At 41.5% G+C, this 26,957-nt stretch overlaps 1 protein-coding gene across 1 annotated transcript in view; it reads left to right on the forward strand.

Annotated features, from left to right (window-relative positions):
- lrmda (leucine rich melanocyte differentiation associated) overlaps positions 1–26,957 on the forward strand; it is a 227,138-nt gene that overhangs the window by 139,409 nt on the left and 60,772 nt on the right. The window contains exons 3-5 of the mRNA XM_073481419.1: positions 15,596–15,722; positions 17,093–17,232; positions 20,832–20,958. Of these exons, the coding sequence (XP_073337520.1) occupies positions 15,596–15,722; positions 17,093–17,232; positions 20,832–20,958 (394 nt within the window). The remainder of the gene's footprint in view (positions 1–15,595; positions 15,723–17,092; positions 17,233–20,831; positions 20,959–26,957) is intronic.

Consider the following 26,957-nt stretch of genomic DNA (forward strand, 5'->3'; position numbering starts at 1 on the left):
TCTTCACATCCTGTGGCATTTCTAGCTGGGAAGTATTAATCTCATACAGAGCTGCAGACACCTCTTATCTGGCTGGCAGGTTGACATGTAAGGGGATATTTCGTCTTGATTCCAGCAATGAATGCAGCACACAGGCTATCACTTGGCCCACGCTGCATACGGGAAGAGGAGAAATCACACCTTTCTTTCTGTGACTTCCATTTTCATTTGTGCTCCCTCCACTCACTCTTTTCTGTCTGCCGTTTTCTCTCTCCTGGAAATTATCACCAGCCATGTCAGGAGCCCTGTCGGATGGAGGGGGAGAGATGTGTCACACTGCCTCTTAAGTTTCTGATTGTCTAAATGACACAGAATCTCATCATACAGCTGTCTCCCTTTCTGACACTACAATTACCCATAATTCCCTCTGTCATTCACTGTCTCAAGGTTAGTATTTTATATCTTGAGCAGAGGGTGAGGACATTTACATTTGGAGGCTAGAATAAAAAGGCACTGAAGAAACAAGTTTTGTGTGCGTGTGTGTTACTGTGTGTTACTGTGTGTTACTGTGTATTTGAAACATTTCCCTTATTTAAATGACTTTTAAATTGCTTTTGTTGTTTAGCCAGCTTGATTTTTTTAAATCCTTAAAAAACTGAATGGAGTCTGGTTGAAGTGCCACTTAAAATACATATCGTACATCACCTTTCCCCATTATCTTAACAACTTTGTTAATGACCAAGCACTTTGTTTCAGCTGATGCCATTAATCAGCTTTGGTCACCAAGATAATGTTCCTTGATACTACCCGTCAGAAGGTGGGTGTAGTCTGTCCCTCTTGACAAAGTGTGCTCAGTAAAAATGGTCCATTATCATGCCACGTTTTTACTCCATCATCTCTGATATTCTTATATGGTCTCTGGGTTAAACAGTACGTCTTCCCATCCTTTTTACCCCATCCCTCGAGTAAAGTGTTCTTCAAAGGTATATATTTCATCGCAAGCTGACAGCCTTGACACCATAATTGACCTGAGAGCTTCCATCTTACTCTTTTGAAATTCTCCGTTGTAATGTGTGTCAACTAGATAAAATGATTCCCATCTCCACCTTTCTCTCGATTTCCATTTGCAAAGACGGCTGACTGACTGACTGACTGGCTTAGGCTCCATTATCATTCTGTTTGAATGTCTGCAATCGAGGGGGAAAAGATGCGAAAGGCTCCATTGTTTGAAACAGGTGCTCACACTTATGTCCTATACATTAGTGGAGCATGTGGAGCTTTTAGAGGGGTTAAATGGGTTAGTATTTTATGTGCTTTGTTAATAATACTTTGCTTTGTCTGATAGACCGCCTTGTCTGTCTGTCAACGTGTCATGTTTCATGGAGGCAAAATTGGTTTTAGGCTTTCATTAGATTTGCTAATGACTTCAATAATGTTCATATTATTAAAGTGGAAATTATCAAGAGAGGGAACATAATGTACATTTTAACCTTTGAATACTGCCAATTCTGCAGAGTTCTGCATTAAGAAGTGACTTTTTTGGTTCGTATCATACATGTATGAGCAGAGTAGACTGCATTTTGGTCGGTAGATCTCAAAATAGTACGTGTATAGAATGTGTAGACATGTGTAATATTACAAATAACAAACATTTAACTGATTTTATCCTGATCATTTTTCAAATTAGATAAGATGAGATAAGATAATCCTTAATGAAGTATCCTTAATAGCACTCGAGTGCATACCTCCACCAAGGCCCAACAGTCCCCTTTATCACATCAAAGTCATACTCACTCATAGATACCAGCCATCTAAACACGCCTGACTTTAACTCGCAATGTAAAAGAAAGTTAGAAAACATTTCTGGATCTGTCCCTCCCTCCAGATCCACACCAAAAGTTAATGGGGTCGATTCTGGCCCGAGATCCATCCTCCATCCAAGTTTAATGGAAATTTGTCATGTAGTTTTTGTGTAAATCTGCTGACAAACATGAATTTGGAAAGTGTCCTGAGATTACTTTTGTTGGGGATTGGCGCTATACTAATAAAGTTTGATTAATTGACTGATTGACAAATTCACATGACGTCACTCTAATAACAAAGGTTGATTTGTTTTGTGAAATCAGCAACCTGTTTATTTCTATTGTCATAGTTAAACACAGCGGTCTGACCCATCAGCCTTTTTTTATGTGCAAGCGTCTTTGATAACCCAAAGCAACATCCCATTGCTGATCGGACCGACTGCTAGTTTTAGACAAACTCAAGCTGTCATTTATAGGGGTAGTATAAGGTTAATTAGGTCTCCAAGGTAACATTTGGGAAAGTGATACGACACAATGTATGCATTCGTTAGTATTGAAAGCCCCAAAGCTATAAAAAAAACTAATCTGCATTCAGATTAACATTATTAGAAACGTGTTGGTATGTGAAAAGAAAGGAAAAGATTATGATATTTTGTGTTCCTTGGACATTTTTTTTTCTTTTGCCGTGGTAGTGAAAGAGGTATCGAGTATAAGCAGCAGGATAGAAGGACCTGCTGTCCGGTGTCCCCCTGTCAGCAGTGGAGATGCTGCCGCCCCAGCAGACCACTCTGTAGAAGATGGCTGATGAGTCGGAGAAGGTCCTCAGGATTGCCCTCTGCAATCCAAAGACCTGAATCTGCTCTGCAGAAAGAGTCCATCTTTTTATAATTGTTGCATTTGTTTCCTTCATGGTTTTTATTATTTCATTGTGTCACGTTTATCATGTCACTTGAATTCACGATCAAACAGAGAGACCTTTTAAACCTTTTTTTTGGTAAGAAGACAAGCACCTTTTCCTTCTTGTTCCTTTTCTTTTATTTTTGTTCCATTTCCACGTGCAGCTATAAAAAGACATGCTCTGTTTTTGTGTGCCATGTCATATTATTAAGTTTCACACTTGCTCCGTGAACCTGAGACATATTTTCTGCTTCCCCCCTTGGCTAATTGGGAGATTGTTAGGACTGTCTCTATCCGGAGTCTGATGCCCCCAAATGTGTCAATGTGCTGCCACGCTGCTGCGAGACTGCATGTCTTCTAGTCAGTTCGGGGCATGTTTTCTAGAACAGTTTGTTATTAGATTAATTAACACTGTATTGACAAACTGTGATAGGACTGCGTGATCTTTTCTCACCTTCGGAGACACTCTTTTTTCTTGGTTTTTCAATCAAAGTGATAATGAAAAAGAGGGCCTCTTTTTCAGAGAACACAACTGAAAAGTAAGTGATAACACAAGCAGTATCTTTATTCTTGAAAAGGGTCTTTGAAGAACTTTTTATCAGAGCAGTGTACTATGTGTTGAACAAATGTGACCCATGTGTTTATTTTACCTTTGTCCAAGCTTACAAAGTAGAGTGAGGCTTTATGCGCCGGAGTAAAAAGGCTTCAGGGGAAGCGGCACTTTTTGGGGGTAAAGCTGGGAGGCTAAAACAAGCTTTAAAGAGGGTCCAGTCCCACTCAGGTTCACTGGTAAGCCTGTTGGACATCCGGCTTTGTTCCCCTCATAGGCTCCTTATCAGTGGCCTGATGCGGTTGTCCCCTCGCATGTTCCTCTTGTACCTCAGCTGGGCCAATTCGATGGCCTAAGTGCTCAAATTGAGCCATTTTGTCTCACTTTGAAACAAACTAGGACCTATTATGCGTGTGTTTCTTCTTATTCATACCCCTCCTCCTTGTCTCCCTTCCACGTTGGCCTTGGTCTATGTAGTTTGTCAGTCCCCCCTGCCTTTCTCTGCTCTTAAGTTTGAAGCTCCAGCCTTGTGAGGGGTCAGTGTTTCCACTCCAGCAGTGTCAACTTCAATCTGGGCCGATTTGGTGTGAAATGTGTGCCATGGTGTGGGGGCTTGCAGGTCAAAGCCCCAGTAATTGATGTTGCTTATTCATCTGCTTTTCCTTGTCTACTCTCACCGCAGCGCAGCGGCCGTTTTTGTTTGTCTAAATTGTTTGAAGATTTACTGTAGGTCTTAGGGCCCTGAGAAGCATCCCCCCGCTGCACTTTGTCTGTGTTTCTACCTAGCAGGGGGTTCAGCACCAGGGACACACAATGGTGCCGGCACAAAGGAGGCTTCCCCCAACACAAGGCCTGGAGGACATCTCATAGCATGATACTGAGCACTAGGGGACACACAATGGCGGAGGCACAAAGGAGGCTTCTCTTAAGACAGGGCTCAGAGGACATCTAGCATGACAAGCAGGGCAGCTCTCACTGTAATTAGCCATGGAGCCAGCCTGACCAATGGCCTGATGAGATCAGTGAACTATCAGTAAACAGTATTAAAAAACTGAAAGGGAGGGGAGAAGGTTATTGGCAGAAATTTGGTCTTGTGATGCAGCAAACTAAATTAAAAAGATGCAAAATGAGTAATAGATATGGGACAGTCATGTTTGAAAACTATTATCGCACATCCTTAAGATCCACTGATCTCTTTTCCGCTCCGTTCCCCCTGAGGAACGGTACCTGCTAGCTGAAGCGCGGGATGAAATGCCGGATCTGTTTTAAGCACAAAGAGGAACGCAACGACGGAGCCACGTTTAATCTGGCCCTCAGTCGGCTGCATGGGTGGTATGTCCTCCAGGGCCTTTGAAGAGGGGGCGATTTAGAGAAGAGATCTGGATCATTACACAATAAAGAACACTTCATAAGTACTGAAGTGAGTTGGAGAAATGACGGTTAATGATGTTGACAGCAATTCACCTCTGCTGAATTACAGAAAGATTTGACTCAACTTGCCTTCTTTAATGAGCCTCACTCTGTAAAGGTAATGGGCCAGCGGTAAGACACGGAGAGGGGCGGGGAGGGGAGACAGTGGGGAGAAAGTGAGAGAGAATGGGAGGAATTTATTCGTTTTTTCTCTTTCTTCTTCACCATGGTTTACACGGGGCAGACAGGTTATCACATACTGTTCCTCCTTTTAAGCTTTCATGTCAGGAAATTACAGAAGGCCACCCTCAGTAAACAGATAATGGGGAAAGGTGATGTACAATATGTATTTTTAGTTGCACTGTTCTTTAACCAGACTCCATTCAGCTTTTATAGGATTTTAGAAAATCGGGTTTGCTGAACACCGAAGCCATTTAAAAGTCATTTGAATAAGGGAAATGTTCCAAGTAAACAGAGTTTACTATATATAAATAACTCTTGGAGAGTGTGTGCCTTGTATTCAAATTCGCTGTAATATGATAAATAATTGCACTTTCACACTGTGAAGTTTGTCATACTGTAAAGGGTGTTCTCCCAATAAGCATCCATCATTTACTGTGTTTTTCCTCCGAGTCTGTCTTCTGAATTTTACTCTCTCTACTTGCATCAAATAAGCCTATTTACACACAAGAACACTGATTCCAGCCTTCAGCTCATTTGCTATTTCTAATCATGCATGTTCATGTGCAAGTTTGTGACAAAAAGCTTAACTGACAGCGCGACAGTTGATTTGCAGTTTTTATTTCCCCCCCCCACATCTGACTGTCATCCCATCAAAGTAGCATATCTGTCGTTGTCTTTGAGTGTCTCTCGCTGAATGATAAATATGTACATCCAGTGCCAATTACGCATTGACAGAGATGTCACCGAGAATGTAACATTTAAATTAAAATGATGGCATTCAATTTCAAACTGCCTTGTGCGGTGACATGTTCTATTATCTCCTTCCGAAGGTGTAAGAAGAGGCAAAAAACAACAACGATGAACGAAGGAACTATCCCAAAGGTCAAATCAATAACTTTGTTGTTACTCTGCTTTTTCTTGTTAGTACCACCTACATGTCAATCATTAGGCCTATTAATAGGCTTATTAGAGCTAAAACATACTTCTAGCTTCTTGGAGAAACTCGGCATGAAAACTTTAGAAGGCGCTGAAAGCCTTCCAGCGCTGCAGGCTTCACTGAAAACATATAAGGTTGAATGTTTGTATAATGTACAGCTGTTTTGATATTACTATGATGGTTTTACATGACGAATATAATAGTGTTATATCATATAGGGCTGCAACTGATGATTATTTTCATTATCGATTCATTATCTTCTCAAATAATTGATTGTAGGTGCCAGGTTTTGAAAAGGAGTGGAATAAGGCATTATTTCTGATACTGCTGTATCAATTTTGATCATTTGCTTTTAAACTACCCAACAGTGTTATAAAAGTGCAATGCTACAACTGCCTTTCTTAACCTGGCAACTACATTACCCACAATGAAATGTAGTCACTAAACCATGGAGGAGCAGCTTCCTCTGCAGCCACGAACAACTTTTTACTATTATTTTCACATATGCATTAGTACTCTCCAAGACCTTTTAACACATTTAAATGTAAAAAAATGGTGACTTACCCTGTAAAAAGCTTTGTACAACTAACAATCCAAAACCCAATGAATCTTCATTTAAAAGTGAGGCAGGGAATCCTTACATTTAAGAAGCTGGAACCAGCAAATACTTGACATTTTGGCTTGAAAAATGACTGAAACGATAAATTGATTATCAAAATATTTGGCGATTAATTTGCTTTTGGTTCTGTTCATCAATTTATTGACTAATCGTTGCAGCTCAAAAGTCATACATGGAAGTGCACAGGCTCTATATCACACAGGGGGAAAAATACAAGGCTTGATACTTTAATTGGCAGGAATACTTGTCTAATTATCACTTTTCTGCTCGCTCTCCATGCTGAGATTATGTAATTATCTTTTTGAAACATTGCGGAACGATATTGCTTTTTTTTGTGTGTGTGTGTCATTTCTGAGACGCCTCTGTACCTGACACTCAGCAAGCCACTTAATAATATGCTAGAAAGGCAGCTAATTATATCATAATAATGGCTTGATGAAGGCAATAAGGCAGGCCGGTGAATGAATGATAGCACTGTTCAGACTGCTCAAGTTATATCTTTATCTGGAATTGTTGGAAATGCACTGAACAGGAAGTTCTTTAATCACAAAATACGTTGAATCATTATGCCACAAGAATTTGGAGCCTTTGCATCTGTTATTATGCAAATCACAGGCCGTACTAAATGATATGTTTTTCTGCAATGATGTTTCCAGCAAATTGAATCCCTTATCAAGTTAATTACTCCATGTTTACAAGCCCCCCCAAGCTAGGATCTCCCAATTAAAGACTACACCTGCTCTATTTGTGGGATTGGTATTTGTTACATGTGTCATTACATGTTCTCCTGCAGAGCAGAGGTTTGTCAGGGGGAAGAACCACCAGTTAGACCCCTCACTGGGCTTCCAGATTTCATCCTGCTTCTGCAAACGTTCCAGGCAGACTGGTGTCGTCTAGTTACAGGAGCCTTTGCAGAAAAGAGGCAGGAACACAGCTGACACACACATCCGCAAGACCTGCGGAGGGGGTAGATGGGTGATCTGACGGAGGGCGCGCCCGAGCACCAGCAGCGGCAGCATCAACAGCAGCAGCAGCCGTAGACTGCTTTCGAAACTTTTTAATTAGCACTAATTACCTTTGCAGGAAAATGTTGAGGCTTGAAAGGATTTGTGTCAGCAAGTGGGAGATCAAAGATTGTGGTGCTGTGCATTTTAATCTGAACACTGAGGGGTAATAGGGAGCTGTTTGTGTGTTAGAGAGAGGGAAGGAGGGAGAGAGGGTGAGGGGAGGAAAAGAGGCATCCCAGGTGGTACTTGAGCAGTCTACCTCGAGTAATGCTGTCTACCAATCACACCGCAGGTCCTGTCACATTATAAAATTCTCCACTAATATAAAGAAATTAACTTGTTTTTCTTTTTTTTGTTGTTGTTGAATTGTATCACAGCTTTCCCTCATTTTGTTCGCTCTCCTTTATCTGTGTGCATGCATTCCTCAGTGTCAGTATGCGCACGCACAAGCACATGCGCGTGTGATTTTGTGTGAGCCGCTTCATCAGACTGACAGGCATTTCATAGAGGTGGTTTTTAATGCATGCCTGGACATCACTGTGGCAGGGTCATCCATCAGACTTCAAGACAACATCGATCATTTGCCATGAAGAGAGCACGGGGTAGTGATTATTTGCTATTAGGTGGATGCTGAGGCATACAAATGGCTGGCAGTTGACAGTTGAACTCACTCAAACGTAATGCGGGATGGCTCCCCCCTCTCAGGGAAATGTTGACAAGCACTGAGCCTGAACACTGTAATGACAGAGTGTACAGGCAGACAGGGCACTGAGGGATCCTTCCTCACAGATCCCAGCATCTATTATTTAATGCTTTCTTTATTTTATTGCAGTAGTACATGAGTTTGTTTCCAGTTACATATTCTGTACACTATATGTATTTAAGCATTATTTTATTCATGTAAAGCTCATTGTTTAATGTGAAGTGTACTTATCGCAATATGCCTTCACTGATTGACCCTGTCACTGTAATTCTACAGTATTATACACACTTAAAGATGTGTGAGCCCGTGTAGCACGCGCCGGAGCTTGCGTGTGCTTGTTTGTGCCGCACTGATGTCCTCGCTGACTGAGATGCCATCAGTGAATTGATTTTCAGCTCCCGCTCACTGAGAGAGGAGGGTGTTTGTCATGTGGATAGACAACTAATCTTTCAATACAAACATTCACAAGACGCATGGCCATACTGTGAGCAAGTGCTGCGAGGAGGGGAAGTGTTGTATAGGCTCTCTGAAGGAGCTCGGCTTCACCGGCGCTCACCTCCCTTGTCTGATGATGTATTTCAAAGTGTACAATTTAGTGTTGTACATGGGAAGAAGCTGTCATTCTGTCTGACTGTGTAACGACCCTCACTCCCTGAAACTTTAAAAGAGACGTCCACCTTTCTGCATTGAACTCTCCATTTTTTTTTTTTTTTTGCCAGGATAGAGGCAACTCTCTGCCACCTCGGCCGTTATTGGAGCTTTGACTTCATGCCGGGTCATACCGGTCTGATGATGTATTTCAAAATGTAAAACTCAGTGTGGTACATTGGAAGCAGCTGTCATTCTGTCTGGCTGTGTAACAAACCTCACTCGCTGAAAACTTTAAAAGAGACGCCCAGCTTACTGCAGTGAACTCCATTTTTCTTTCTGCCAGGATAGAGGCAACTCTCTCCCACCTCTCAATCGGGTCATTGTTGGAGCTTAGACTTCATCCCGGGCCAAACCGGGGTCAAGCAAGGCTTATGAGGTTGGGCCTGACAGGAATGTCTGTCAAGTCCTTATCCCTTGGCCAGGGTTGATCCAGAGTCATTAATCAGACGGGGATTGCAGATGCAAGGGGAAGCATGAGGCCAGGTGATGCTGACCTCAGTACAGTGGCTTTGATTTTGTCTGGCTCTGGCTCTTTGTATGTGTGTGTGTGTGTGTGTGTGTGTGTGTGTGTGTGTGTGTGTGTGTGTGTGTGTGTAGGTGTGTGGAGGGGTGTGTGTGAGAATTGACAGGATCAGTCCCTGTCTGATTCACAGTGCTCTCAGCCCCTCTGCCAGCGCTAATGACATTGAGAGAGAATATTAACCTCACACACTCAGCAGGAATATCCACAGGGGTTAGTCTATAACTCAGACACCGCAGGATCCACAGTGGTATTATCATTCAAACACACAGGAGCTGGCTTTAAACGTTCGACAGACGCACCATGGTGTAGACATTTGCAACAATTTAATAGCACTTCTCACGTAATAACCTCCGTATAGCGTGAAGTAATGAGCGGTGATATTTAACTTCTTCATCAACAAAGAACTTTGCTGTTTGCTTTAATTATATTTCACAGATTTCTTCTTGGTTGACTTTGTTTATGCTCTCTAAAAATATATTTTTGTTTTTGAAAATGATGTAACCCCGTGCAAAGTTCAATCTGACATGCCACCTCCAATTGACAGCTTTGTAGCTAGTGATGCTTTTACACATAGGCTGTCAGGAGCGAGCGTAGCGCAATATTCAAAACAGATTAAGAGTGAACCCACATAAAGAAGAGATTCGCTGGCGGCGCCAAACGTACTCTAATGATTTGCATCACCATTAATAGTAATTTGCAGCTGCCTAGGAGGAGACGTGTAATCCCCTTCCCATGTGTGAATTGACATGCATTCGGGGAGGGCTGTGTGTGTCCTGGACGTGTGATCTTTAAATGACTGCCACCTGAGGCCTGGCAGTGCAGAGAGAGGAGTGCCACACTGAGTGGTGACTGTCTAAATGTGAGGCAGATAGGGGGTGAGAAAGGGAGAGCTGTGGGGGAGATAGAGACAGATAATGACAGTCTAATTCACCGTCGCCATCAGAGATGCATGTACAGAGACGTGTATAGGCCATAAACTGTAGCTGGAGGGGAGAGTGCTGGAACAGACCTGATCAGCAGCAGCACTGTGTGGAGGTGGTAGGAGGGATGTTCGGGGGGGCTCGAGGGGTTGCAGGGCATTAATTTGCTTTACAGATAATGTCATCTTATTTACCACAAGCTAATCCTGATAGTGTTTTGATGCCTTATTTTGGTGTTTTTTGATGTTTATTTGCGTTCCAGTTGTGGGTTAGAGTGATGAAACACAACTGTGTTGAACTAATGGAGACTTGTATTAATAGGTTGCATTTTATCCTCAATTTCTCCATTATTGTCACAAAACTGAACTGTTGTCATACTGTGCCTTTCACGCTCACTGCCACTTTATCTCATGACAATAACATCAATTCTATGCAGTTATTTAGTATCACACTTAACATTTTGAGATTTCTTTGTTGATCGGATATGAAAAATATCTGAAAATGGAATTAAAAAGTCTCAGTAAACAGTATATCATTACGCTATGGAAGATGATTAGGGCCCCTTTAAAGGAAACATTAGTTCTGACTTTTTTCTCAGACTTTAAGTCTGAGTTAATGTCATGAGTTAATCTCAGTGTGACATTACTTTGATTGCTAGAACAAGATTTGAGAATATGGATAATGTATTGAATCCCTGAGAATTGAGAGATATGTTGCAGTGTACAATGTGGCAAAAACCATCAGAATATTTCTTGGTTCTCCAGCCTCCTGCCTCCATCTCTAACCAGCCCTCCTCCGTTCACCTTTCTTATTAAGTTTATTAAAGCCAGTCCACATACTGGGCTGCCCAGGTCCAGTTCCTTTTCCCATTCATTACAGTACCTTATCCTGGCAGGCAATCTGAAGTGTGCTCTGAATAGTCCATTATGCACATATGAAGGCCATCATGGCCCCAGTATTGGTCAATTCATCAAACATTTATCTGTTGCCTTCTGAACAGGACGTCGTTATGACTGTCACTCCTCAGCTCTGGGCCTCAGTTTAGAATAACAGTGCTTTGCGTTTCTGCAGAAAGGACATCAGCCCTTTAACTGTGGACTGCAGCTGCGGGGGCTCTGCAGTTGCTCAGTGTTTGTGTGTTTTTTTTTAATATACATTCGACTCATGAACTTTTTCTGTATTGCTGTGCTAGCTGCGGGGATGTTGCCTCTGTGATCTCTATCACCATTTCAGTAATAGAGAAGGCTTTGAGGTTGTTTTACATTATAGCTCTGTAATGTGCGCCTCAGACAAACACCACATTTGACCTCCTCAGAGTTTCTAAAAAATTGCAGACCATGATTCATTTAGGCGACAGTTTCAAAAGAAGCAGACTGTGTAACTCATGTAAAAGAGCCAAGGCTGCCGCTCTCCATTTTTCATGCGCTGCCTGAGGATATCTGACATGACACTCTCACACAGCATTGGCAGGAGTGACTGACATTTCAGCCAATAATGGTCGAGAGTTTTCTTCCCTCTGTTGTCAGCAGTGGTTTATCAATCACTATGTCTGCATTAGTATTAGTGTATTGATCTGGCAGGGCAGCTCTCTGGGTCACCGTCTCCTCTCCAGTGTCCTTGTCTTCTTTCTCACATCCTGCCTCGCTTCCTGTGCCGCGCCAGCTACATATTAGTATATGCACCCTTGTGTGTGTTCAGCAGACAGATAATGAAGATTTCAGCACATACATGCGCCACTTATGTAAGCCCAAAAGCACACACGCTGATGCACACAGGGCCGTATGATGTATGATGGTGAGCTTACACAGGCTAAGTGGTAGTCAAAGCGTAAAGACAGCCCCGTGTGAAGTATTAGCTCTGACAATGAGGCTGATCATAATTATCTTAACAAGGAGAGGATTCATCGCCTCACCTCGTTAAAGCTACCCCCACTCCCCCCCCCATTCTCTCTCTCTTGCTAGTTAGAGGTTTAAGAAAACACGTTTGATCGCGTGTTACTATAGAAATCATATTTTTCTCAATATGTATAATGCTATTATTTGATTTCATTCATATTTAGTTTATTTTGGTCATTTCAGTGTATAATTACCTAAAGCAATTTTTACAAAACATACAATATTATACACATCTCATGATCAAATAAGGAGCAGGAAGAAAAAAAATTGTTTACCAAATACTATGTATAAGATATTCTCTATCTTCTTTAGTAAAGGCTTATTACAAAAAAAGTGACTTATTTTTTCAAAGCTAATGATATTCATAAACATAATGACAGCCGTTTGTGGAAATCACACTAGCAGATATATGAAACATTGCTACATAGCAGTCATAGTAATAGTAAATCTGTAAAATTCCAACATTTACTATTTTAGCGGAACTAATGATACATTAGAGTTTGTTTTCATTATCACTGTCATTTTTTGAACTAGGTGAATTACATAAAAACTGTAAGAAAACGGTTTGTATGCATAATTTCAGTAAAATGTGTGTGTTTCCCCTGTTCACACCATTTCCCAAATCTCTATAGCATTGGGACTCACGTCAATTATGCTCATTAGTTTTGTTAAAAGTAAAAGCTGCTTTTTCTTCTTTTCTTTTTTTTTAAGTAAAGTACTTTACTGCAGTGCTTAAACTTTGTTAGTTTTCCAGGCCGCACATTAAAACAAGAAAGCTTATAAAAAGTAATGAAACCAGCTATGGAAATCTGCAGAGGGAGCACACAGAAAAGCTGGAGAGTATTAGAAGTTCAATCCGGCACTGTAGTTAATGCTGGATGGGACTCAGTGGCTCTCCCCTGGCTGTGAATTTAACTGATTAAATCAGCCAGTGCACGCAGCAGTGGTGACATGAAAACAACAATTAATAAGGCTCCCTCCTGCGCCACGAGGCTCCCTTTAACCGAGCAGCTAATAACATAACCCACAGGACTACAGCCCATCATACACACACACACACACACACACACACACACACACACACACACACACACACTCATACACTTACAGGTGGCAATAGTTAGTTAGCAACCTCACAGAAAATGCAATAATGTGGTACACAATTATGCCGAGCTGCGCATTATAACAAAGATTATACTCGCAGATTAATTGCATGCTGTACTGAATTCCCTGTCAATGCAAACACAATGAATGTGCTGAAAAATGTACACTTTGTTTTCTAATTACTAGTTTGGGCCAACAGCCCATTCATACCTATGCTACCATACTTCCACTTAGAGATTTCTCACAGACATAACCATTTTTCATGATTTTAGCTTGGAAATGTGTTTTAATCCAAGGTAAACAACAGTAAAATGTCCAAAGAGTAAAAACAAAGCAAAACTATAATTTGTCACTACATCTGAACTGTATACCAGCGCTAGCTTAAAGGTGCACTATGTAGTTTGGGGGGAGAAATTGTAATCAGAAGAGAAAGATCTTCATTGACTGATTTTTTTTTTTTGTTATTCCTAAACAAGCTAGATAAACAAACTGTATTCGTTTCCATGACTGCGTAAACAGAATAAACAAACTGACCTTAAAGGACAACACAGTTTCATACTGCTTTACTTTGTCTTTCTAGCTTCTAGAACAGCTTCTTTATTCAATTGAGGAAAATAAATATATCTGAGTTTGTATTATTACCTCATTGATATTGTAAATATTAAAGTTCTGAGTTTGTATTTCCTCTCCAAAATAACATAATGCCCCTTTAATGGGCCATTTTTGCTTTCATAAATGAGAAGCACCATGAGGGAAAAAAACAAGCAAACAGAGTAGGATTTCATAAAACTGGCACATCTCTCCAGTCATCCATCTTGCCAATGCATTAATCAGACCTGATAAGAGGTTGTCAGCTAGCGGCTTTGGCAGCACACTTGCTAGGTGCTGTCAGCCGTTGTTGTGGGTATCAAGTGTGTGTGTGTTTGCAAAATGTCGACGTCTTTTGAAATAAGGCAGCTCAGTCCACGATGAGTTGCTGATTTGTTGTTTTCTACCCGAGAGAATAGTTGCAACATTTTGCTTTATAGTACAAAGTTGCTGCCAGCATGTGCATCTACAGTACATATGTGTGTTTCAGGATCAGGGACTATAGGTTGAGTCCAATTTATAATTGTCCAAATTATCTTTTTTTTAATTGATCTCTCCTTCCTCAGTGTGTAGTTTCTTTCCCATAATGAATCAGACTGTAGATCTTGCCCTGCCCCCACGCTGCATCCTGCTCCTCGCCATCCATTTGCAGATTGTCATGATAAAGGTGTTATATTTACATAGCTCCAGGTTGGTGTGTGTTATGGCAGCCATTGACGCGCAGCAGAACCAGGGAGGAGCAATAGTTCACACTGCAGCTGTTTAGACCTCACTGTACCTTGAGTTTGTCATGTTGCAATGTGACACCGTGCACTGGAATATGTATTTACATAACTGCATGTCAAGGTCTGCTTTTAAAGCCAGAAACATACTGCACTTACTGAAAAATGATGTAGAATTGTGATAATTCAAACTTTGGAGTAAATAATTAGTATAGTCAAATATGTTTAATGATTAGAAACCTGTTGTGTGAACTGTGAGAAACACATCTTGAGGAGTATACTGCCTGCGTCCAGTTCTGGCAGATTTAAATGTCAATGAAGTCACCCAGGACACTTTAACATGGCATGTTGACAGTGTGAAGGATTAGACAACACACACATTGCCTTTGTGCACCTTCCGTGACTTGAACTTTGCAGGGCCCTTACATTACTCCTAACACCACCCTCCATCATTTCTATGCCTGTGTGAATGTGGATGTGTGTGTGAGAGGGAGTGAGTGGAGATGACCCTTCACCTCTCCTTGCAATGCGTCATAAACAGGAGCGGAAAGGCAGAATTTCTCTTTTCCAAAAAAAACAAAAAACGGTCCTTTGATGTTAAAATCCCAACACTAACCCCTATCGTGGCACAGTTGCACACAAAAAAGAAAAAGTTCCTCCTCCATTCCATCTGTGATTGCGAGTGTATTCCGGTTCCTCTGTGAAAATGATGGATGACAAGTTAAATTTGTGTCTGGGGAGTGAAGGTGAACTGTGACAGAGTGATTTGTCTTGGGAATGGAGGGTTAGGGTCAGGCGAAACTGGGCGCCTCAAGGCACAAGACATTGACAAATTCATCCTGCCCGCCGCATTTCTGAAGCCTTTTGTTTTGAATCCTGGCTACTCACAAGTGACCCCCATCCCTCATCCTGCCAGCCGCTGAAGGATGCCTCACCATGCCAGGGGAGCTCAGCACCACTAATTCTTGTCATTCACTTCCCTGACAGGCCCGGACCCATACTCTCCCAGCGTATGAAAGAGGGAGGCTGAAATATTTATTTCTGCACAATAACGGCTGACCAGATTTAGAGCCATAACAGTTTTCCCGTTGCCTTATCATTGCAGGTCACTGGCAGGCCTCAAAATGTTCACTGAGCTGGAAGAGCTGGTCGTCGACAACAATCTGCTCGGAAATGACCTCCAGTTGCCCAGGTTTCCCAACCTCCACACCCTCACACTCAATAAGAACCAAATATCCTTTCAAACTAATCCCTCAGCCCTTTTCTTATTTTGATTTACAGTCTACTGGCAGACTATACCACAGGCATCAGTATCAGTTTATCGTGCTAACATTCATATGTCAATACAACCTGCCTTTGTCTCAAAGAACTGGTTTTTAATGTCATGGGTTTGCAGGGAGAACTGTGTGTTGCAAAAGAGAGTAAAGAACTTGGCTGTCACAGAGCTCCACACAGGACTAGTTTTTGAGCCACAGGGACCTCTAGTGGAATCAGATTTTAGAGTCAACATAACATATGTGTGTTTGTTTTCTATTTTCAAAGGGAATAAAAGAAGTGTTATATTAAAAATACATCCCAAGAATGAGGCATAATGCAGTGTAATATATTTACTGTTTGGTAATATTAATTATTTTAAATTATAGAGAGGATTTTTCACATTTGCATTATGTTTTTTTTTTTCTTTACCTCTCTGAAATGAAATGAATCACTTATTTGATTTGTCATTAAACACACTAGAACATGCTCCACATTTTAGGCTCATTGATTATAACGGCCCCGCGTGCTCTACCACCCAAAGTAAACACATTAAAACCAGAGCTCGGCACAGCCACCCTAAATCCGAGACACAGACACGTTGCGAGGCTGTTTATGATCACTCACAAATGTGTGAACTTCCCCTCGAAGCTTCAGAACAGGTTTAGCAATGTGTCCTGTTTTCCTCTGGTTATGCAGATCCTACTGGGTAACGATGCTCACACATTCACACACACACACACACACTTCCAGAGTCAACATTAAAACTGGGGCTCCTTGAAGTGTGCGTCTGGGACTGTGTGCTGAGTTCGGTTGTGAAGTGGTCGGCACATGCTAATAGGCCAATTATGTACATCCTGTCGTGGCACAGTGCCATTTTAAAGCTCGAGCACCGCATTAGCGCAGTTGTATTTTGACACTTTGGGGCTCAATTTTCCGAGCGAATGTATTAGTGATGAATGTGGCTGCTTTAGGGGCTGTTTGTTTTTTCCACGTTTCGCAAAAAGTTTTCCACAGCGCGGCTCTGGGAAGCACGGACTGTTTGAACCACAGGGCATCCATCATTTTGTCACTGTTCTGCACCCGGCCACCTAGGAAATGAAAGAGATCGAGAGAAAAGGGAGAGAGAGCGGCAGCCAAATTGTGTCACTACTATATGCCAAAGCCTGCGCCTTAAATTGCCCCTCTGTCTGCCCGGTCGCACAAAGCCAGTGACTAGCCCCTTTGAGCACCTCGGTAAATTTGACAGTGACGTGTTTTAGTGCAGACAGGCCCGGGAGGGGCTGCGCGGGTAGTAAATGCTAATGTAATTAACAGCGCTGGGTCCTTGACATCCGCCCTTTGACACCTGACTGATATCGAGGCCCTGCTGGAACACTTGGCTGATGTGACCCCGTCGCTGGAGTACCTAAGCCTGCTGGGAAACGAGGCCTGCCCCAACCAGCTGGTCAGCCCGGATAAGGATGAGGACGACTACCAGAGATACAGGTCTGTAACTACATGGAATAGTTTTACTGTGACCTCTGATAGATAGATAGATAGATAGATAGATAGATAGATAGATAGATAGATAGATAGACAGTGTGTGTTTATTTTCAGCCACACAGTTTTGATACTGAACTATTCTGAGTGATAGCTTTTTGTTAGTAATGGATTTGAAGATGTTCCCTTTTTTTTAACATCCAGCCCCCCTGCATTTCACAGGCAGACTGCGGATTCAACCACATCACTCTAAAAGCTTTGTCAACTGGCCCCTCTACACTCCAGTTTGCAAAATGGATTTCATGTGTGACTAGTCACCACCACAAATGAGTGTTTACTACCCTGCCGTACCAGAGCAGATGATGCATTAAACATCAAGCCAGGCCTCAAGCCATGCAATATGACCACCATTTGTCAGGGTCCTTTACATGAAATGCGATAAAAGGCGAAAAGCACACTCTCTTTTGTCTGTTTTAGCCCTAAGTGCTTGTTTCTGACTCTGTGTTGCCTATTAATCATTTACCACCCATGCCTTTCTTGAATAATCTTTCTCCTCTCTTTTTTGTCTCCCTCTCCCTCTCTCTCTCACATTTCCCTCCCCTTCTCACCCTTTCCCCCCCTCTCTCCTCGCATGCTTATCTTACTGGTGAGGAAAGCTGTTCTGTTTTGACTGACAACGTCGAGGGTCCTGTAATGTAATATTCATAATGTGTCACATAGTAAAACATCAATTTGAGCGTGATGCAGATTTCATGTCTGACAAGGTTAGGCTGTATGCAGGTCGTGACAGCACTGGCCTTGGGCAATAAATACCCAGCCCAATGCCTCGGGAGCTCTTGGTCTCTCAAGTGAAACACCCTGGTGCGTTGCATCGGTGCCCCAATTAGTGCAATGACATAGAAACATAGTATTCATTCACACAGCGTTGTGTCGTCTGCGGAGAGGTTAAATGTTGTGCTGTTCTTAGCTGACCATGCGTACACTCAGTGGCCATTTGTAGAACTACAATAACACAAGAATTCAAAGCTTTAATATTATGTTCACGGTGGTTGATGATTATGTAGCAGTGTGCTTATAGGACACTGTCTCCCCAGAGAAGTGTCCCCGAAATATTGTGATAATAAATGTAACTCAACCTCGGCCTCTGTGATGTATACAGATTAACGTATTTTTACGTGACATTTTAACCTCTTATCTTGAGGAACGTTATCAGTTTGTCAGATCTCCTTTTGTGGCAGATCAAAGAGCTTGTGCCTGAGGTGCCTGTTGTACTTTGTGTTCACTCAACCTTTTTTTTCTAATTGCACAAATGCAGCTGCACAATAATTACCCACAAGATCTATAAATGTTAATTTGTAAAGATTCATATCTTTTGATGTTATCTTCCATAGTTGTAATGCAAAGTATAATGATTTTTTTTAAGGCTTTACTTTATGGGTCCCGTATTTTCCTGATATCGTCCTATAAAGGAACTGAAATTTAAATGTAATGTATTTGAAGGTTTGTGGAATATAACATAGTTACAAGGAAAATGAAAAGGACGTTCAGTTTAGGGATGGGCATTTTAAGCAAAACTATTCCACCATTATTCAAAAAGATCGACCTCTGGTGGTATAAAACAAGGGAAAACAACAATGGAAAATATATTTTTTAAAGGAGCACTATGTAGTTTTGGAGAAGAAATTCAAACTCAGAATTTTAATATTTACAACATTAATGAGGTAATAACACAAACTCAGAAATATTTATCTTTTTCATATCTGAATGAACAAGCTGTACTCAGAGGAAAATAAGGTCACCAGAACACCGTTTGAAGCTAGAAAGGTGGCAGGGTCCGCCACATATAAACAAAGTAAAACAGTATGAAATTGTGTTGTATTAAATTTTTGAATATTCGAGAAATCATGTCCCATCCTTAGTTCAGTTGATATACTTTGTTATTTTGTAATAATTCCACTCAACTATTAGTATTACCTTTTGCTTTTGTATTTACCTTTTACCAGTACAGAGTATGGCAGCTAACAAAATGTAAGATTTGTCTGTCAGTATTGTTGGAATTTAGAAGACAAAAACAGTACAATTCAACAAAGAACTGAATATTGACTTTAGTTTTGGTCAGTTTTTTCCAGGCATTATAATTTAAGGAATACACTCACAGAAAGCAATCACTTATAAACATGTTACTGCCTGAAAAATATATTATATCCTTTTTGTTTTTCGTAAAGAACTCAAATGAATTATTTTGTACTTCATATGCGTATTGACTGAGAAACTGGTCATTTTCCCTATAAAAAACAAAAACAAATGACACAGTCTTTTCTAAAAAATCTTCAAGGCAAGCTACTGGAAATTAAAGAACCCCAAAAAATGTTTGATAATCTTAGTTTATTCCACAACAACCACTTTAAAGGGCAGCAAAACTCCATGTTGTTGTCCACACATGTTACATGGTATTGCTAAATAAAGTGTACAAGTCTTTTTTTTTTCCCCCAATCATCCCCCTCCCGTCCCTGTGCTCTCTCATCCTCCCTCTTTGGTTTGGTTGAATCATTAATATCCCTACTGGCTGACAGAGCCTTGTCATCTGCTCTGACCCTGTGATGGTAGGTTACCTATGGAGAACGACCTCTCCACGTGTCTCCCAAGGGCATCTTCACATTTCATCATAGATATGCCCTGAACAAAGTCCTTTTTACAGGGAGGGAGACACAGCATGGGATTGGGGGGCCTCTTGGATGTGAGTGCTGGGGTTAGGAGCAGGTCATCTCATCCTATAATAATGTTCCAATAAGAAGTCTTTTAGTGTTTTAATCATTTGATTTCTTTTTGATTTTAAGGTCCGGTTCTGTTTTCTGTTTTTTGTTTTTTTAAAATTATATCATTTTCTTACTTAATTTTTCACGGAGATACTTTCTCTTATATGTCAGTCTAAATTTGATCCCTTCATCCCCTCCTTATAATCTTCAGGTGTTGAAAACTTGACACGGGCTTTGCCATCTCCGCTCATCGCCATCGCCATCATCAATTTGTCACGGCTCTTTGCGCACAGGTCGTGTCTGTGCCCATATCCCCCCGTCCTTTCTCACCCTCCACTTAGGTGCTGCATTGCATGTCCTCTTTGGCTACCAGCTCAGCCCTGACATACTAGTTCCTTCCCTGCGTGCTCCGTGAAAGGATCTGTTGTCATCTATGTATTCCAACCATTATCTTTTGACGTTTCTCTCCCTCCCAATGAAAGACAGAGTGTGTCTGAAAGCTTAGAGAGATATCTGTGATGCTGCCAGAATGACAGCTCTGGCAGACGGGTTGTATCTCCTTTCGTGCTATTTATATGTCCTACTTATTCTTATCAGCTTTGAAGGTTATTACATACAAGAAAATATCACCATTAAATCTGCATCACCATTAAATCTGAGTAAACACAGCCTCTTTTCAAGTTTAGTTGATGCGTGCATTTACATATTAGAATGCGTGTCAGTTTGATTAGTATATGACGGTTTACACACTTCCTTAGATTCGCTGTTTGTCTCTTTGTCAACAACAGGCCTAAGAGAAGACCTTTTATGGCAGCAGTACAGTAGAGCTGAATTGTTGTTTTCTCACAGGTATTTTGTTCTGCACAAGTTGCCCCGGCTGAAGTTTCTGGACACCAGGAAGGTGACAAAAAAAGAAGTGATGGAGGCATCGGCAAGAGGCGAATTCATGAAAGTGGTCAAACCCAAGTCGGAAGCTGTAAGTTAAGCTTTCTGTTGTTTTTTGTTTTTTTGTTAAGAAGTAGTCTCTTTGAAGTCTTGAGTGGATTTGTCGCATTCATCCCTTTCTTCCTTCCCTCTATTCTCTTCCTCTATCCTCCCGTTCGTCCTGTGCATGCTTGATTGTCAGTCTCCCTTTACAGAGGTCCTGGCACTGTGGCCCTTTGAAAAAGAGTCTCCCTTTACTATCGCTTCGATTGTGCATGTGTGTGTGTTGCATGTGTGTAAATGTGTGTGACCACGGCTTGACCTGATTCTGTATGCATGAGCCCCAGATCAAAGACGACGGGCGGCTGTCCGGTCGCAGTTGTGTTGCCAAGTGTGACATGGCTGGCGATTGGAGTGACAGCTCACGTACACGCCGCTCACAATCGCTTAATTATCCCGAGCCCGTGCACTTATTCCTCCCTCTCTTGTTTTGGGCCACACAGACTAATTAGAGTTCGAGAGGTTCATAGATACACCCAGTTCATCCCTTTTCACCCCCCTTTCCCCCCCCCGTCTTTGATAATGCAATATAAATGAACGCCTTTTGCCTAGATTTGATTTCATGTAATTGTAAGGTCATGAAATATTTACTGTTTGGATCAGCTAAGCTTTGTCGTTTCAAGGTCTCTGGGGCTCTGACAGTGAGCCTGGGAGGTAAAAATGGATCAGGAGTAGCAGGAGCAAAGGCATCCGATGACAAATCAGAAGCACGTGAGTCGATGTCGGGTTTAAGAGTGCACGTGGAAAACAAAATATTTATTGTCTCCAACAATCAGCTAAGATAGCGCACTCTTTTAGTGTCAGTTCATGCTATGCTTTGTTCTTGATTCTTCATGCAAGTGGCAAGCGAGAAAGCAAAAAACATTGAAATAATTTAACCTCAGTCTGGCATGTTTGGTAGATGTGGAAAAGTGGAATGAAAACACTGTTCATCCGCTTTATATAAAAAGAAACTAAGGACCTCTACAATGCTTTTTGGCAGGGTAAAGTCACTTTATAAGATATTATTTACATAGCTTGTCAGTGGAAAAGAAATGTTTGCCTTTGTCGCCACAGCCTCAGATGAAAGGAGAGATAATCACTGATGCTAGCTGACATGAAGTGTGTGTTTTTGTGTCTTTGTGTTTTTGAACCTGCTGTATATGATTATTTATTCCCTATGCAAAGTAAAAGGTTACAGCTTTGATGAAAAGGCGTCTACCCCCCATTGCACAGAGTATTTTATGCACCTGAACATACTTCTTCTTCTGTGTTATCTACTGTTCCTTATTAGCGGTGTTTGACTGAGTCGGCACAATGAAGAGAATTTTTTTTGCCTGGACACATCCCACGTCTGGGCCCTGAGATGTCACAGCAGCATTTCCATAACGTTTGCTTTGAGTTAGATGAGATGTGATGTGTCAACTACCACAGACTTGATGAGCCATGAGTACCTCCCGGCTCTAATTGTCCACATCATCGGAGTGATTGTAAGCTGACCAATAGTGCGGGCCACCAATTAATGAAATGTCTGCACCAGAAGGGGAAAGCGAGGAGAGATGATGGCATAATTAGATATTTGTGTTACTTTTATGTCTGGTACAGCAGGGTGTTGCTCATAACAGTAGCTCGTGGTACAGTGTCTGCCATTTGCTTCATTACAAAGGATGGTAATTAGCTGTCTCGCTGTCGCTTGTGCCACCATTTGAGTCTCAATTAGTGCAAGTATTGGGAGGAAAAAAATACAAGACCACAGACGTGATCTAAAAGGTTTATTTCTGAAATTATGGGACTTTGGGTGTATCTTTTGAAAATGTTTCTCTTCAGTCATTTTTCCTCTTTTCCTTCTATGACAAATCTCCTTCCTGCTGTTTATAGTAGATAAATTGAAACCATAGAAACAGCAGCAACTGCAGCAGGGTTACAGCGATACATGCCCACTCATGACAGCATAAATCTGAAGAAAGAGCCCCTTCTCTATCAGATCATTCCCACTGCATGATGTACGTATTGGAATAGTTAACGGACTCGCTATGAAAAGAGACAGCGCTGAACTTTCAGGACCTCTCTCAAGTCAGTTGGAGTGGATTGTGACCACAGTTTTAACTCCTTTTCAATCATGCCATTATGGCGTGGCACCGAGCGCCGCCACATGGTTCTGATAAAGCAGTTATGGTCTTTAGCACAATCTGAACACCATAACTTTTCATACATTCTCAATGTTTTCCGTGTTGCTTAAATCACAACCAGACAGTCAATGGCTGTTTGCAGGAAAAGATACACACACACACACACACACACACACACATATGCACACACACATCCCTACATTTCCAACAGTGGACTCTCATTCTACACCAACCAAGTGTGTACCTCTGTTTCTGGTCATTTTTAAAAAACAAAAATAGGATAGAATTTGTATTTTGAAGGTATGTTTCCATGATATTACTGCAAATGTGTGTGTTTTTTTTAATTAATTGCCAAGAGGGGACTTGCATCCTTGAGCGATGTCTACCTATCAAAGAGGGGACTTCCATATGTTGCAGTGGAACTGTCTGTAGTGATTCTTTCACCTCACGAGTGTTCGTTTACCACGAAGACTTTATTTGTTTTAATCATGGCCACTTTAATTGAAAATCATTTTTACCTGCAAATCAGAAGTCACTTGGCTGCATGCACTAATATCTCAAAGACTGCATTATTATCAACACAATTTACTTGTTCTGGACTTTAATTATATACAATCTATTCTTAAAGTTACATTTTAAATGTTCTTTACACCAGTGGAAATCAAATCAATTTTATTTATACAGTCCATTATCACACCTTATTAACAAAAAGTTGTAGCCTTTAGAAAAATGGCTGTTTTCAGGTCACTGAGTCAAACATTCACTGCAAAGACAAACAAGTAGCAAACAAAGAACTGCCTTCAAATAAGATACCCATGTTCATACACTGAGGATAATTGTGTCGCTTCTTTAATTGTTGTGTGTCTTCATGCACTAGTGGCCATGACACCATAAGTGGGTGACAATGAGCTGTCCCTGACTTGTCCCTGTTTGCTTCGAACTCAGAGGGGGGTAATTTTCTCTTTTGGTTTTTTGCTATATTGCGGTTGTGAGTGGAAAGGACAAGTAGTAAGACAGAAACAGATGACAAATGACAAAGACGAGAGAGAGAGAATAAAATCTATAAAAATACCTGAAGTAAACAAAAAAAACACACAGCGGGTACGATTGAAGTGTTTTCCCAAAACCACAACACTGAGCAGAGTCAGAGTGGAAAAGCCTTGAGCTGTATTTTGGGAAATTGGGCGTGTTGGAATGCTATAATGTGATAATTCTCTTTGAGGACTTAGAGGTCATGGAATGAAATGGCGTTAAACCACGTAGAGCCACTTGGACTGCGTTGGGCTGCTTTCGGAAAATACATGTGGTACTTCTTGGCTCGGCTCCTCCACCTCCCTCCTGTGCGCCACGGAGCCTGCATCATGCTGTCGAACCCTTGGGTTAAACTGGCCATGTCTATCAAAACACTGTGACAGCACATTCTGTTTTCACATCCCGAGCACTGCTAAGAAAAAAAGCGCGTAGCAAATTTAACTAGTAGAATAACATTTACTCCTTGCCACATGTTTAAGAGTGTTTCACAGTGAATGAAGTAACTCCATGGTCCCCCTCACTAAGCACAGCTTGGTAGCTACGTCAGCGGGTATAAATGTTCCTCGGATGTCACTTAGATTTTGCCTGGACGAAGTATTTGACTTGATTTTCAAGCATGAACACACTTTTTTTTCTTCTCCCCACATCCTTCTGCGTATAATGTAAAGCAGACTGCATTGCAGGGTGGCTTGAGCCAGCTCTCGGGTCCCATGAGTCTCTGCACACAGGGTAACGGTTCTTCAAGGGAATTGACAGTGACAGAGCCAGGAAAGTCCTCAAGTGGATCTTTTCAGTTCTGTTTTTTCTTCCCCAGACACTAACCTGTTTTACTCTGCAGCAGACAGCGGTTCATTTTAAGTTTGCACCGAAGGGAGTGGTCCAAATCTAAGATAGACTGCATGGGTTTTTAGAATCCACGATTGTGCATGATGTGATGCATGATTGTGGCTCTTTTTTTGCAATGCAACTCTGGAAAAAGAGGAGGCATTTTGCTATAGGTCGGTTGTTTTGCTTCCTTTTCAAGTCTCAGATGTACCCTGTAAAGTACGTTGCCACGTTCATGTCTGCGCTTGAGAGTTATGAGTTCCCCGAAGCTCTCAAACATAACAAACAGCATGCAATATAGCGCTTTGTGAATGTGCCTTCAGTGGGTTTGCTGAATCATTTTACTGAACAAATGTGTCCTCAGAGGAAACTCAAAGAATACGGCTCTCAATGGGGGAAGGAAATGTAACCCAACAGATTGCTGTGGAAGAATGTTTATTACCTTCACTCTCTGCTCGATTCTGTACATGCACCAGAACCCTGATTTGTCACCTTTCTCTCACAACACATTCCTGATTCAATATGTATACAGTAGGTCGAGTAAGGACAGCGATGCGGGTTGAGTAGGAGTTGTTGGCTAAATGTAACCATACTGAGTGCCTGTCTGCTTTATGTTCCGACAAATAAACCCACTGACATATTGAGATCTGCTTGCTTTCAAATTATGTTCTTACATAACGCTTGTTATCTGTTAATTGTATCACTTGTGGCACTGCTGTTCTCTGTCTCTTCATGACAACATATCCTTAATGTTAAAACAGCTGTTTATAATTGTCTGGACTTGTTTAGTTTGAATGATAGAGGGAATAGAGTGCGTGCTTGTGTCAGATATTGTCAGCGAGCCACGTGCTCATTCTCCCAGGTATTTTCCTGTCAGTATCTATGAGTGCCTCCATTTGTGTGTATTTTTCTGCAGCCGGTTTTTGACTGCTGAAGTATAAGCCTGTCCAATGTTTGGACCAGCGCGACAGGCCCAGTTCTTCTGTGCGCTCTGGCAGCCTAAACCAAGAGGTCACGCAGGGGTTATAAGCCGGGAAAACAACAGCAATTAGAGGGAGTGACTCACACTGTCCACATAAATCATCCAGGCCCTGCATATCATAAACACACTGTAAAACTTTAAAGCACAATTAATTGTAAGTAATAGTGCCAAGATTGATTTATTGCCTCTTTCAAAGCCTGGAGACACGGGGTGCGTGACCCATGTGTCACGTCAGTCTCGCAGGCAGAAATGATGGATGTATTATTCATTTTTGGCGAAACCCAGAGCATAAAAACAAACATGTGTTTTTGCGAGGGCTTTTATGAGACACCGAAGTGGCCGAGTTGCATTAACTGATTTTCTTCTTCTTCTGCTGGCATCGAGTACAGAGGAGGAACGCCTCTGTGGTGAAGCATTTGTTGTCTCGACGTCTCTTGTGTTTAGCAGTGGAGTTTGAGGCCTGTCAGAAAACAGGGCCAAGGCTGGCCAGCAATAATGAGACGTCTCCCTCTCCCATTTTGATATAAAGTTTTCATAAACTCTGACAAATAATGGCATCGTTCACATAACTTTTCTCTTTTTTTTATCTGTAAAATGTAAGTCTTTGTTAAGGTTTTATTAGTGTAATAATATTGAGGGCCTGGGATTGGCAAGCTACAAAGCCTTTGCTTTTTACACATACTGTTCCAGCTAGATCCTTTTATAGATGCCTTCGGGAAGGGCCAGGTTTTTATTGTAATTTTGCTATTTTCAATGAAATCTACTGGGAAAAAAACATTTTCATTCTCCAGTATTATTGAACACTTATAATTAAAAAAGGCAAAATCTGCACAATCAGTGCCTGTGCCTCCATAAAACTGTCTTTCCTGAACTTTCCTTCATGGAATGCCAAAGGGTTGCAAAATTCAACATCCCTGCACATGTACTGCTGCAACCAAATGATAGCCACTAAGGCATTTCTTCAATCACACTTCTTATCAAATGATGCTTTTAGCTATTACATAGTGCAGCGTCCCAGTGCGTTGGCCTATCAGTCCAATCAGA

The sequence above is a fragment of the Pagrus major genome, chromosome 15 (assembly GCF_040436345.1).
Source record: "Pagrus major chromosome 15, Pma_NU_1.0".
NCBI classification, from domain to species: Eukaryota; Metazoa; Chordata; class Actinopteri; order Spariformes; family Sparidae; genus Pagrus; species Pagrus major.